This window comes from Lemur catta, chromosome 9 (genome assembly GCF_020740605.2).
Source record: "Lemur catta isolate mLemCat1 chromosome 9, mLemCat1.pri, whole genome shotgun sequence".
In the NCBI taxonomy this organism is placed as follows: Eukaryota; Metazoa; Chordata; class Mammalia; order Primates; family Lemuridae; genus Lemur; species Lemur catta.
The window spans coordinates 62,955,167-62,969,876 of record NC_059136.1 but is presented as its reverse complement, the minus strand read 5'-3'; the positions used below and the strand labels follow the sequence as shown (position 1 = coordinate 62,969,876).

The window sequence follows — 14,710 nt, the reverse complement described above, 5'->3', positions numbered from 1 at the left end:
GTGATACATGGGAATGAAAGGGCTGGGCGTGTTTATAGGAAGGAAACGGTTTGAGAGACTAGAATAAGCAAATGACCCAGGAGTCACACTGAGTCCAGTCCTAGCTCAGACACTTAACAGCTGAACAAACTTGGACACATCATTTATCCACCGGAGTTAGTGTGCTGTGAAGTGGCCTGTTGACCTCATGGAGACATCAGGAGCATCTGTGTGAGGATGTCCCAATACATGCGGGGCGCTGCACTGAAGAGCAGAGGGGTACGGGGGAAAGGGTAGTGGTCCCTGCCTTGCAGGAGTTTCCATTCGAATTGAGGGAAGCAAACATGGACAACGAATTCTTAATTTATACAGAATGGGAGATGTGCAACAAAGAAAACTAACATTTCTTGAGCTCTTTACTGTATGGCAGATGAAAAGACAGTAATCTCACAACCACCTTATATAGTGGGTATTATTAGTAACGCCATTTTGCAGATGAGAAAACTGATGGCTGGAAATGTTTAACTTTTACTCCACTTATACTAAAGGGCACAGCCAAGATTCACCCCGGGCCTGTGTAACCTGAATCTTTACTCTTATCAGCTCCCTGTACTATTTCCTTGAGCAATGCAAAGATGCAAAGTGCACAGAGATGGCAACCTTTGCTCTCAACTTGGAAAAAGGAGGAGAAAGGGCCAAGAAAGCAGAGCAGAGACGCCTACTAAAACTGTGTCACATTAGCAGGGCCTGGTGGTGAGTGCTTGTAGTCATAGTAGCTACTCGGGAGGCTGAGGCAGGATCGCTTGAGCCCAGGAGTTGGAGGCTGCAGTGAGCTATGATGACACCACTGCACTCCAGGCTGGGCGACAGAGGGAGCCTCCATCTCTTAAAAAAAAAATCTCTTTCAGCAATGGCTGAGGTCCCATGGTTGTCCCCATCAACGTGTATCTGAGCACAAACCCAGAAAGACAGGAGGGGAGAGTGCAAGAGGTGCATGCAGGGCCAGAGGAGATAAGAAAGGGGACACGAGGAAGTTCCATTCCAGCAAAGGGTTGCACACTGCCGCTGGATAGATGCCACGTGATTAACGTCAAACTGTATTAATGTCAGAGAGGAGAATTCGGCTAAAGCTTTGCCTGGCTAGATCTCAGGCTGCAAATCACTAGTTTCCTTTTTTTAATTTTTCCCTAATCCTTTATAACTTCCTCTAATGCCTTAGTCAAGCTTAAGGCCATGAGCCTCCAGGGAGCAGAGCGAGGCCCATCTGTTCAGTCAGGCATGTGCCAGACCAAAGGAAAAGGTCGATCTGGCTTTTACTGTAACTTAGCATTTGGGATGACCCCAAATAATTCCCAACTGTATCAGCCAGAAATAACTCTGCCTTACTGTGAACCAGGATTCCAAAGCAGAGGTGTCAGGAATACCCTTTAAAACAGATAACGACTGGGCTACTGCTAGTGAGAAAAAGCCATAAAATCATAGGTATGTCTTTTAGAATGTGCTTGTTCTAAGAGCTATATGAAAATAATCATAATCATCTTGTTTGGGGAGGAAAAACATTTAAGAATGCCTTTTTTTCCAAAGATTTTATTTCTTTTATTATAAGACATATATGTAAAAACTTGCATATTTTGAAAAAGATAGAAAATGGTAATAAAATGGACATTTTTCTTATTAAGAAATGTGTTCATAAATATGCTTTATCAAATGTTAAAATGGTTATTTTGCAAAATAATAATAAATAGAGCAGAGCTGTGGCATACGAGGGTCAACCCAAAGTACTAGAAGTTTCTATGTTATGTGTTTTATCAAAATTCAGACTTTGATTATATTTTTAAAATTGACATTTTATATTCCAGGCTATCAATAAAGTCATATTTAAAAATATTTTTATGATGGCTCCATGATTGCAAAAATAATAAAACATAAAAGGTGGTTTGACTAAGTAGAATTTGATTCAAATAATTTTCTCCTAAATAAAAACCTGTAAGACACATAGGTAAAGATATAATTTTTGAACCTATAAGTGGTACAAGTATCAGTTCCCAATTCTACAAGACTCTGTGGGCATTGAACAAAAATTGCTTGCTAAGCTTTAGTTTCCAGCAATTTCTTTTCACAGTTAGACGGAGCAATAAGAGTCACAATTTTGATGAGTTCAGTTCTACGATTTTAGCTCCACAGATACAAGGTATGTAGAAAGTCCTCCCTCCTTTGCATAAACCCCTTGTCAGCTGTCCTGCATTTCTTTATGACCCACTGGCCTCAAAGTCACATATCAGAACACCAGGCAAAATTTTAATGACAAAAAGTTCTTGTTCTAGGCATTCTTTTGTAAGCTTCAAGTCTCTGCTATCCAAAGGAGAGAAGAAACGCATGTGAACACCAAACATCCTCTCATGAGTCATGGGTGTTCAGATAGTAAGGTCGGGCTTTTCCTGTAAATAAATATTGACTATTTACAAAGATCTTTCATTTCTCATGCATCATGTTGCCATTGAGGCTAACACATTAGTTCCCGGCTGCAATGGGGGAAGCCACATCTAACAATACTTAAGTATCCAATCTAATATAGATTATCGGTCCCGACGGCCATCGGCGATGTCCCCTTGGGGGGACATCTGCGTGACTCTGGGTGCCTAGAGCACAGAGAGGTCATGGCAGGATTTGGACTTGAGCTTGAAGGCCATATTCTTGTTGTTTTTGGCCACGATCTTGCCCCAGAAGCGCCTGGCTTTCCTGGGGATGCTCTCCCTCCTCTTCTGGTAGGCCAGCCGCCGCTCGTTCTTCTCCTTGCTGTCCCGCCGGAGCCGGACCTGCCGCACGATGCCCTCGAACAGCTCCTTCACGTTGTGCTGCACGGCCGCGGAGGTCTCGATGAACTTGCAGTCGAACACCACGGCGCACGCTCTCCCTTCTGGAAAGCAAAGGGGGAGAGGAGTCAGAGAGGCTGCAGAGTATGACCGGGCACAGCTGCGCAGCCCACAGCCAAGCCGGGTGACCCCTCAGGGTGACTCTAAGTCCGTCCTATGTGCAGTGGACAGAGAAAGCCACTGTGGCACAGGCCCCCCCAGGGAATAAACAGAAGGAAAGAATCCCACTGGAGGACCTGTGGAAGCAGGAGAGATGGACTTTGGATCTGGTCTACCATACATTTACCGTCTGCAGGTCCAATTTCATCAAATATAGTGATATTAATTATAACAGTAAAAACCATAGTCTTAATTTACTGCAGACTATGCTAAATTCTTTACAAACATAGTTTTCAGTGCTCACAACAATCTTGGAAAATACATTATTATCCCTATCGGTGGGTGCAGAAACTGAGGGGCGTCTTTTAAAACCTGGAGGGATGTCACAATGCCTGTAAGTGGCAGTGAATCCAGGCCTGCTCAATTTTCAAGCCCATATTCTTAACTCTTTCTCCCGACTCAGTTTGCTGAATTGAAAATAAGAATTCTACTACTTGGCTTTCCTCCCTTATAAAAAAAAAAGCACTATGATGAGATATTTGAGAATTTCACAAATGTAGAATACAGTTATAGAAAACTATATATATAAGCTTTTCTGAAACAGTCTCAATTTCAGTTATTTCGGTGTGTTCAATGACCATGTGTCACATTTCGGTTTAGAAAAATGACATGTCCTAGCAGTACAACATTCCCAAACTGCTTGTGCACATTGTCTTTACCACATTTCTTTCCTCCTGAGCAGGGCCTGGCAATGCAGTAGTTAATTTTTATAATTGTACCAGGAACCAAATCTGTCTTAGGCCAACAAAGTCTCAAGGCTCTAAAAGCACTTGGGTGGGTGCGCACTCAACAAACAGGAATTATCCCTGAACTGAGTATGAAGAAGTATATGTGATGCCATCAGACTGATGCCTTAACTGAATTTTGCAAGCAGGGGATCAGGGGTTGGCGGTGTTTCTAGGGCTTACAGGGGCCAGACGCGGCCAAAGCAGAATTCTTTTTCTCAGTGAAACTCACAATTCCCCTAAATCAGAGTTCCCCATCCTTCTTGCATAAAGATGCTACTTTCACTTCCCTGAATTCCCTGGGGAATTCCAGGAAACCCCTTGGAGGTAGGGAGATTGGAATCCTTCAGGGAGACCAGATGGACCAGGGAGCAGCAGCCGGCATGGAGATGCCCTCCTGGGAGCAGCATCTTAGTAAGTCCCTGGCTCCAGCCTCCTAAAAGAGGAAGGGAAGAACACCCGTCTGAAGGAAAATGCATGTGATCCAGAGATCGTTTCTATGGTATGGGCACCACTCCTCTTACCTGAGACAGACACTTCCCGGCACCGCACTAAGTCACTTTTGTTGCCAACCAAAATTATAGGAATGTCCTCTGTCTGTCGGGCCCTGCGGAGCTGGATTCGCAGCTCAGATGCCTTCTCAAAGCTCGCTCGGTCTGTGATGGAGTAGACAATCAGGTAGGCGTCCCCGACTTGCATGCAGTGGTCTTGGAGCCATTCATTCTCCCCCTAATAAAACAATAAGACCTTCCATGAGCTCGGGCTGGCCTGGGGAATGACACCACAGTTTGCAAAGAAATAATAAGTGTATCCTAAAGTACCCCTGCCAACAAGGGAAAGGAAGAAAACTACTTCCAACTTCCCAAAATGCATTGGTCTTTCATGCCTACAAGATGTCTGGTGGCTCTAAAGATTGCTACTTTGTATAGCATGTATGCCAAAAACTTTTTATTTACCAGTATCTTCTATAGCTTGAGTTGATAAATTATACAACTGCTCTGGCAAACAGTATTTCCAATTTCTATCTAATCTATCCAAAATGAGCCTTTTCTGACTTCCCCAAAATTCCCTTTTGCCTTTTTCGACTGAGGAAATTAATAACAGTTTTGGGAGAAGAGAAGGGTTTTCAATAAACAGAAGGTCTAGCCTGTATGCTCAGAAGCCCAAAATCTTTAAAAAGCAAATGTTGAAAACTAGTATTAAGAATGTCAACTTCATATGAGACGGTTTGATGTAGTTTAAAATGATTGTCCATGCTTGTTTACACTTTCCCTAAAACAAATACACTTCTTTGTGTTTTTTAAATGGAACTAAGGGCAAGTCACTGCAACTTGCTTGTTATTCAGAGCTCATTTGTGAATGACCTGTTCCTTAGAACAGTCTCAACCTTCAGAAGTCAAGGCTTTTAATCAAGAAAATGAGCCCAACTTCATCTGGAACACCAGCTATATAGGACAAGGTCACCCTCACACCAAACAGCCTGTTGAAAGGCAAGCCCTGAAGGGATTCACAGAGAACTACGGGTTCTGCATACCTTATTTTCCCACATATCCAGGAGGATAATTGTTGCACTTTCCCCATCAACAATCAGGGTTCGTTCATACGTATCTTCTGGAAAGGAAAGAACAGTGATATTAGAGTCAGGTGAATATGTAACACTTTTCCATAAGAAGGTCATGTAGAAAATTATGCTAGAAAATAAACTTACTAAATAGGCAACTAATTATGTAAATATGCAGATATCGGCAAAGGCAAATTACAAATTCTTTGTCACCTTCAACAATATTCTACATATACTCCTCCAGTAATTCCTAAGCAGAACCCTTATATCTCTTGAATGTGTATCACTAAACCACTCAAAGTAAAAGGCATTTGTTTTCATCATTCCTGGATCTTTTATATAGGAAAACCATTTATGAGGATAAACTCACTTAAAAGCTTTTGACTCAGAGTCAATGGATGATGCTATGAGAAAATATTAACTGCCCAGTGGAACCGTAAGCCCCATTTTCATAAGCCTCACACAGAAATCCACTGTACCTTTCAGTGGGTAGTTACTGAACATTCACTGGCAATTTCAGGAGCTTTGAGCCCAGAGACATTTCTCCTCTTTGGAGAAGTACAAGAAAAAGATCCTGAGACTATCCCTATTTTGGCTGTGTAGTTTTCTTCCTTGAAAAAAAAAAATGCAGTTCCCTAGGAATAAATGGGCTTGTTTTTCCATTTTGAGTACTGCAGAAATGCTGCCTCCAGTTGGTAATGGAAACTTTCCTCCCTGCACTGGAGCCCAGATTGAGTGTAGGTGAAGGGTGAACACAGTACAACGCACCAAAGTTGTTCCATTCTGGAAAAATCTGTCAGGGGAGGGGGTGGAAGGGGTGTACTGGGATTTTTGCAAGAGGGATTCGCATCAACCCCATACAATCGAGCCATCCCCACTCTAACATTTTCACAATCAGGTTTCCTGTTTGAAATTTCATCATTTGAAAAGTACAATTTTCATAATGTTTTCGGCCAGTTTCTTGTTCTTTTTGCTTGGAATCTTTTCCCTCAGATATCTGCATGGCTTGTTCCCTTACCCCCCACCTCCTTCTGGGGGAGGTGTTTCCTATCTCTCCCACCAACATTCCTTACTCCCGTCCCTGTTTCTTCATTGCACTTACTGCCATCCAGCACGCAACACACTGAACTCACTTATTTTATTTTTTGTCCCTTCACCCCCTAGAGATTTGTCTCTGCGCTGTTTACTGCGTCCCCAGCACACAGGACAGTGCCTGGTCCACTGCTGGTGCCCGATACACATTTGTCCAGCGAATGGCAGATACAACATGTGGCTGTGAGCAGCAGCAAACCTGAATTAGCACCTGGGTGCCACCCCCTATTAGCCACGGGGCTCTGGACCACTTACCTAAGCTCACTAAGCCTCCATTTTTTTCATCTGTGAAATGGGATTGATAATAGTGTCCACACCTTAGGGCCATGTGACAATTACATGTATTGAGTCTGGGCTGAAAGTAGCAACTCAATAAACGTTAGCTGTTGTCACTTCTGCGGGTGGAGGAAGCTGGTTCTCGCCATACTCAGCACTTTCTGCCACAGGTAAATCTGGCGTAAGAGAGTTACGTGGGGGGAACCAGGGCATTTCTTGTTTTATAACAGCAAGGAGTTTATGAAAAGCGACGCTCCTGGTTTAATGTTTCTTCTCCTAGAAACTGGAATCAGGAGAAGAAAAGGAAGAAAACTATGGACAAATGAGGAGAGTTAACCAGGTCATTCTTCTAATCAGTGATAATTGTTTCCCACTGGGGGACTGAAACTCTGTGGTGCCCATCTCCTGTGCTGTGGCCACAGTGAGCAGCATGAGTGAGCTCACAGCGGGACATACCCTTTGACTTTGTGGAGGGTGGGGGTGGGGAGCACCCATGACCACAACACGCAAATTTATCCAACAGAATGGAAACCAGCAGACAGGAATGGGGGCTGACTGTCCCTTACTGCCACAGAGCTCTCCTCTTTTCTCTAAAACCCCTTCCTGCGCTCAGAAAACTCTCTCCATGAGGCACCCTCTCTGCCCTTGGCCCACCACTCAACAGCAGGTACAGGGGACTTGCTTGGGGGGCCTAGCAGTTCAACAAAACACATACTGTATTCCAATAGCAAAGGGGAAAAGCAAACCCCAACTTTCTCTTGGTTTAAGAGAGATCAGAACAAGTCTAGAGCCGAAGTGGACTGAGGATTACTGCTGTGAACATGGAAACAAGATGCTCTGCCACTCTGCAAGTTTCCTGGCAGGATCACCCTGCCTGGCCTTAGGTCTGCCTGATATCACAGTGCTGGAGACCTGGGAGCCCAAACCAATACATCTCCTCCCCGCTTTGTGCTTGTGGCCCCCTCCCTCACCACCCCCAGTCCCCGCACATGGGTTTCTATATCACCTCCGGCTACGTGCCCCAGAACCCAGAACGCTTCCAGCACACCGTGCATCCTGTCTGAAGGCCGGCCACTCACCAGGTGCCAGCCAGAGAGTCACCAAAGCTCTAAGTTTCTCTTTCTAGTTCAGTAGCTCAGCTCATCTTTTAGCCTTTTCAAGTGCTAATCAGGTGCAGAGAGGGGAAATAAAAGAACACCAAACTCCAACAGGGCTATTAAGCAAGGGTTGAGGCCCATGAGCCTGTGAGGCTCTTGGTGGCCTGGGTCTGGGGACATCCTCCCTTCCCCAGTGCTCTGGATCAAAGCTGGGGTGTCCATGCACGCTCCAGCACACCCCACATAGCAGGAGAAATCCTCCTGGTGGGGTGAAACAGAGGTGGTATCAGGGGGGCAACTGTGGCTGTAGCCATTTTCCCTGGGCCAGTGCACCTCAGTCTGTCTTTCCTCATTTGATTCCCAAAGACTCTCCCACACCAAACTTCAGTCCGGCTCCTCTGAACCCTCTTCTCTACTAGGCCTCCACCTTGGGCTTCCATATCCATCCTTGCAGAATCCAGTTTTAGCAAGAACCTTGCTAAGTCAGTTTAGTGAGGATCTCCCATCTTCAATATCTGATCAAATTCCTCATCCTTTCCCTCCCTTTGACATCTAAGTCCTTGGCCTGACTTCAGCAAGAATCCCCCTAACCTTGATGTCTCCTCTTAGTAATTTTCCATCCACCGACACCCCCACAACCTGCCCCTTGGCTATAAATCCCCACTTGTTGTATTTGGAGTTGAGCCAACTCTCACTCTCCTGGGAGAGTCTTATGCCTACCACAATAGTCCTGAATAAAGTCTTCCTCACTGGGTTAAAATTTTTTTCTTTAACACCCCTTGTGCTTGGAGGCCCCTCCTGCCCAAGACTGGCTCAGGTGCTGTGTGTGGAACTCACTCAGGTAGTCTCTCACTCACTAGAACCAGCACCTGCAGCCTCTCAAAAGTTCTGAGGCTCCAGCCTCCCTTCCCCAAAAAACTTTCAACTGCTTTCAGCTTTCATACCCCAAGGAATCCAAACGAACCTTGGAAGAAATGCCTGCTCTAGGAATACTGTCCTCTCCTCTGGTGGCTCAGGTCTCCTCTGCACATCTCAAAGGCCCCCAGCCAAGAGTGACCCAAGAGGATAGAGGCTACAAGCAATGGAACCACCAGGTTTGGAAGACAAGCACATCAAAAGGAAATAGTAGATGCAGAATCATCTCGAACTAATATTCATTCCACACTTACTCTGTGCCAGGCACTATGCTAAATGCTTAATATGTTACCTCCTTTAATACTCACAACCCCTATGAAGTAGGTATTACCCGGATTATACCAATAAGGAAGCTTGTCCCAGAGCACCCAGTTAAGTCAGTGTCACAGCTGGGGGCAGAGCACCCATTCATCAGACTCCAAATCCAGTGCTCCTTCCTGCACTTCACAGTGTGTGTGTGGAGCCTTCTCGTCGAGCTCAGGGCCTCCAAATCCTAGCTGTCCTTCGGGTCTAGCTCAGAGATCACTTCTTGCATGAAGCTTTTTTTTGATATCCACAACCAGAAATAATCTTTTCACCTCTGAATTCCCATAGCACTCTCCTTATACCAATTTCAAACACTTATCACATCCTATCTTGATTTATAGTTGGTGTATATAGTATGCTCCATTGCATACTGGGAGCATCTCTATGGAAGAAGCCCCATGTCCCCAGAGTGCCCCGTCAAGTGCCATGGTATATGTTCAGTAACAGTTTAGGAATGAATGAATCGCATTAAATGTGTACAGAGTCATAAGATTATTGCAATATAACTGTAACATTCATCTTTATTAGGAGAAATAATAAGAATATTGTGTAGATTATTTTTTTTCTTATGGTTAATGCTGGAAAAAAAAAACAACGTAGCGATGTGCCTTGGAAAACCTTCCTCTTGGGCAACATAGGCCAACTAGTGATTCCAACGGGCCTTCAGATAGGTGATGTCATCCTACACAGTATAAATCAAGTTACTCAAAACAGGACACATTAGATAGGATGGGTCACCTGAGAAGCTTCTCACTGTCAAAGATTGTCTGTTTAAGGAGATAAAGAAAGGATCATCTTTCTCTCTTCCTCTCCCTCTTTCTCTCAACAAAAAGGTTTCCCAAATATAGAAGGCTGCCTTCCCAAACTCCAGGTATGAGTTGGCCCTTCTTAATAATTTATGCCTATGGGGTTACCACCCTCTGGATAGGTAACACTCCATTTTAATTAATGGACAAACATTCTAGAAACTCTACTATCCACTAACTTTTTCAATTCCTCCCTCAAAACAAAACAAAACAAAACAAAAAAACTCCCAGTTGATCTCTTGTTTATGTCAATCCCAAAGCACTTTATTGTTACTTCTTATGGTGATCGTTAATTTTACCCTGCTCCGCATGGTAGCAACGGGCACTCCGCTCCCTACGAAAAGGGCAGGGGCACCTCGTCCACCACTGTGAACCCCAGAGCTCAGAGCGGAGCCAGGCACGTGGCTGATACCCCACGTGTGCCACAGGACTCGGCAGCATTTGGAAGCTAAACCCTGAGGCCTCAGGGAACAGTGACAGAGCACAGGATTTGGGTTCCACCGCAGCTAGGTCCGAATCCTAGTCACAGCGTGTCCTAGCTTTTTACCCTGAGAGAGTCACTTGACTTTGTAAGCCTCCATTTCTTCACTTGTAAAATAGAGAATATTAACATCAAATTGGTTCCATTTTTTTAAGTATTATCAAAAATATGTGTGGGAAGTACTTACCACAGTGCCTGGCACATAGCAGGTTCCCATAAATGGTAAAATGAGAAAAGCATTGAACTAAGAGTATAAAATCCCAAATTCTAAACCCAGCTTCCCCGCTGGTGATTCTAGATAAGCCACTTGGTCTCCCTGAGACTCAGTTTACTGAGGAGTACAGGAATTTTCTGAGGACCAAAATAAACAGCAGCAAATACAAGGCACCTAAGAAGGCACCTCTCCCCTTGCAAATGTTCACTCCAATGTTAGTTCCTTCCTCCCTGGCCTCTCTTCCCGCAGCAGCCACCTGCCAGGCTTTACAAGGAAAGGGAGAATCAATCGTACAACACCAGCACTATTTCTCCCTCAATTCTTGTTTAGCTGTAGTCCCTGAGATTCCAGGAGGGAGGTGAGAAATCGATGTTACATCAATGAGTCATCATTTATAGCTCAGTTCCTGAGCTGCCTCCTAAAGCACTGAACTCCTTGACACTGAGACAGACAATCAAGAAGAATAAAACCTTCAGATGAAACGGACTGTGGGTAGTGAGGAGTAGGATTCACATGCATCGAGTGGAGGGGAGAACTGAGTCATCACTAAGACACCTTCCCACCCTGGAAGCCTGTGATTCAGTTGTGAGTCGCAACTGAGAGTATGGACAGACCGTGTGACTTGGGCAAGCACTGGACAGCTCTCCCTTCATTTCTGCAGCTGAAAATAGGGACACATAGTATCCTGGTCACGCGTGCTAAGCCTGAAGCCGTGGCTGAAAGACACTTAATGGATACCCTTGGCTATTAGGATCCTCATATTATTTACTGGAATATAGGGCTGTGCTTTACCCACAGTTGAGGAGTACATGCATTTATGAGATAATGTCACCCCAACACAGTTTTGGAAATAGGCAAGGCTTCAATAAACAAATATCTGAAATGAGACTGTACAGGGAAAATTGTCTAGAAAAGCTATAAGACTCCACACAAAGTGTTTATCATCATTGCTATACTTCAAATTTGAAAAAAAACATTATACTATTTCAAATACAGATTTCAAGCTATTTTATACCCTCAAAAGCTTCTAATACTGATGGAAACAAATTGATCAATCTATCCTAACGGTTTTTCAAATTGGTTTGGCTTTAGAGATAAAGGCTGTGTCTAGACTGAGCTCTGGGAAGAGCATTCAGGTCAAAGTCAGCAAAAGCCAGATCCTGACTTTGGCTCTGCCCTCTTTAATCAGCCTTCCCCAGCCAGGGTAGAAATACAATCTAAGAAATTCCCTTTCTGGCCCAGGTACAACAGATTTTGGTCCTATCTACGAGCATTTTCATTTTCTTGCCCCACGAGCCTGTACCAGGGCTTTTCCGAGGACTCAGTTCCCCCAACCAGTGCCAAGGATACGCAACCTCAGCTCCCAACTCCGCAGAGCCCCAGCCACGCTCGCTCTTTCTGCCTGGACCACTGCTGATGGACAGAAGCCCACCGGTCCTGGGCCACCTACCTCCCAGCACCTCGCAGTCGCTGTCCATGCTGTCGTGCACGCCTGCAAAGATGTTGGCCAGAGTGGACTTGCCTACCCCCTGCTCCCCTATGAGCACCACCCGGTAGTAGGTGTTCCCTGACTCAGAGGAGATGACTGAGTCTGTGGAGTCAGAGGACCAGCTTTGGCGGCAGTGGTCCTCGGGGGCAGCGGAGTGGCGGTGGTGGCGGTGGTACTGATGGGGCTCTTTCTGTACCATCAGATGCCTGCCATCGGCTGGGACGCTCCAGCGCTGCTGCTGCGGCTGCATGCACACAGTGCCCTGGCGCATGGTGACATTATTCAGAGTCATCGTTGGGTCCTAGGGAGCAAAGCAGCCAAGATGTCAGCATTAGTAAGCACGAGCAAGAACTCAAACACATGGTCAGTCATCAGTGGCATTTCATTAGATGGGGCAAGAAACAGGTATCCCTAATATAAGGAAAAGCAATGAAACACACCCAAAACCCCAAAAAGCCAGGCTTGCAACTGGACACACACACACACTCCCCACCCTATTGGTAACCAGTTCCTCAAGCAGACTGTCATTTGCATAGAGCAAAAGGTACCGTTAACATTGCCCACTGCCCATGGGCTTCCTCCATCCTCAAAGAAGCCTGATCCCCGCTCAGAGCAGGCAGAGAGGCAGCTGGAAGGAACTAACAGCCTCCAGAGAGACTTGAAAAGCAACAAGTTAATGTTGCTGGGGACCAGCTGGCCAGGTTAGCCGCTCTTGTCTAAACTTGGCTCTTAATTGCACCAGCGTCCAGCAGGCTTTTGTGCCTGGGTGGGAAACACGTGGCAATGACATCACTCCCTGGCTGCACTGGACAGGCACTTATTGGAACTTCCATGTTTAGTAAAGTTGCCAGGATGCCCTCCAGCTGCGTGAACCGACCATTATGGGCTGGGGCGGGGGGATTCGTGTTCCAGGTTCAGGCCTCAGCTCTGCCCTCTTGCCCACAGACACGGCTTTGAAAAACATCCCAGCTCCAAGTCTAGTCATTCTGGCAGGGAAATGACCTGCTTGCATTCAGACCTATCAAATTTGCAGAGAAAGAGCTTCACTCTTATCAAACCACGTCCACCCGGAGAGTTTTTAATTCAACTCAGATTCCCACCTTCTTGAAGCAAATCAGAAGACCAAAGACTCTCCTAAATAACATTCAACAACTTCCCTGTAACTTTCCCTTGGCAGGACTGCCTTCCCTTGCACGGAGCTGTGCGTTTCCATGGGCTACTTGAGATAAAGTCGAAGCTTTCACATTTGAATCAGCGAGAGCCACTCGTGAGAGGGGGAAACGCACAAACTCTGCCCACCTGCCCCCACCCGCCACACCCCAGCACCTCGGCCACTAGCCAGGGCAAGGACGACCGGCTGCTTTTTAAACCTTCAAGCTCTGCCGTAGCTGGCCGACTTACATCCAAGCAACAAAAGCATAAAGCATCGCTGAGAACTGCCCTCTGACCGCCCAGTCCGTGGGAGGAGGTGACCCCCCACCGAACTGAACCAAGGAACCTGCCGATGAGAGGTGACATCCTTGGCACCTGGAGCTCTGCCCCCACCAGAAAGCCACCGCGCAGACCGCACCTTCCGGGGGCTCTTTCCTCGACTTGGAAAGTTCTGCGGGCTGGAAACGCCCCCTGCTTCCCGCTCCCTCCCCGGGCCCGGCAGCACCCCGGCCGCCCTGCTTACCTGGCTCGGCCGGTGGGTCCGCGCTGGGGTCGGGGCCGGGGTCCGCGCCGGGGCCGGGGTCGGGGTCGGGGCCGGGGTCCGCGCCGGGGCCGGGGTCGGGGTCGGGGCCGGGGTCCGCGCCTGGGCCGGGGCCGGGGCCGCGCCGCCGTGCCCGCCGTGCGTGTCGCCGCCCGCAGCCGCGCGGCCCGCGCTTTATAACCGCCCGGCGACCCGCGACGGGGCTTTTCCGTGACGTCAGCGCCCCCCCGGGAGGGGCGGCTCTGCAGCAAACTCCGCGAGCGGCCGCCACTCGGCGAAATCAGTTACTCGCAGTCATGTGATCCCCCTCTCCCCTTTTAAAAAATAATGACAGTTCAATCCCGGGCCTCCTTTATTTTGTTTTATTTTATTTCTACCAGATGGACACAGGAAAATGGAAAAATACACTAAGTGCCACTTAATCGCCCTTCCCAGCAAGGCACTCGCGAGCTGTCGAAATAAAGGATGGAAGAAGGGTTGCGAGCTCAGCTTTGCCAAGAAAACAGGGATCAGCCGGGAGGGTGCGGAGACTTGAGCCTCCAGGATGGGGCTGCAGCCACCTTGCATGGCCGGGGCTTGATGTAGCCGCATCTTCTGCCTTCTGCGAGGAAAACAGCCTCTTCCTGCCTCCTGTCACCTCTCTGCATGGGGTAGGGGGGGAGAGGGAGCCCCACAGGCTTCGCTTCCCTGCTCTGGCAGGGACCCAGAGAGAAGGGGGCAGAGAGAGGTGAGGGGAGGGGCAGAGACCTTGAAAAGGGTAGTCTGGGAAAATAATTAAGGACCCACGCAGATTGCACTAAATATTGCTGGCCCTCCTGCTCTGGGCCAGAATGCTGAGGCTCCTCAATCAGGGAATTCAATCAGCATCCCAATCAGCAGCATCTCTGTACCAGGCTCCCTGGCACGGCCGGGCCTCGGGCGCCCAGCCAAGGCATCCCGGCCATGGGGAGGAGCGCGAGTCCCTGCGAGAGACTCCTGTGCATAAAGGGCACAGGATAGTAACTGCTACGACCACTTACTAAGTACCTCTGAGGACCTGGTCTT

The 14,710-nt window shown here is 47.1% G+C and overlaps 1 protein-coding gene across 2 annotated transcripts; it reads right to left on the bottom strand.

The window, feature by feature from the left end:
• Positions 1-1,558: 1,558 nt before the first annotated feature.
• On the bottom strand, positions 1,559-13,698 carry GEM (GTP binding protein overexpressed in skeletal muscle). Of its 2 annotated transcripts, none has more exons than XM_045560762.1 (5): positions 13,649-13,698; positions 11,935-12,274; positions 5,271-5,347; positions 4,261-4,465; positions 1,559-2,896 (listed from the first exon to the last, which is right to left on the bottom strand). In XM_045560762.1, exons 2-5 carry the CDS (start codon positions 12,263-12,265, stop codon positions 2,619-2,621), a joined length of 891 nt encoding a protein of 296 aa, XP_045416718.1. In that variant the 5' UTR covers positions 12,266-12,274; positions 13,649-13,698; the 3' UTR covers positions 1,559-2,618. The 2 variants fall into 2 exon arrangements, with proteins under 2 accessions (XP_045416718.1, XP_045416717.1); XM_045560761.1 differs by lacking the exon at positions 13,649-13,698 and adding an exon at positions 12,522-12,541.
• Positions 13,699-14,710: the final 1,012 nt, after the last annotated feature.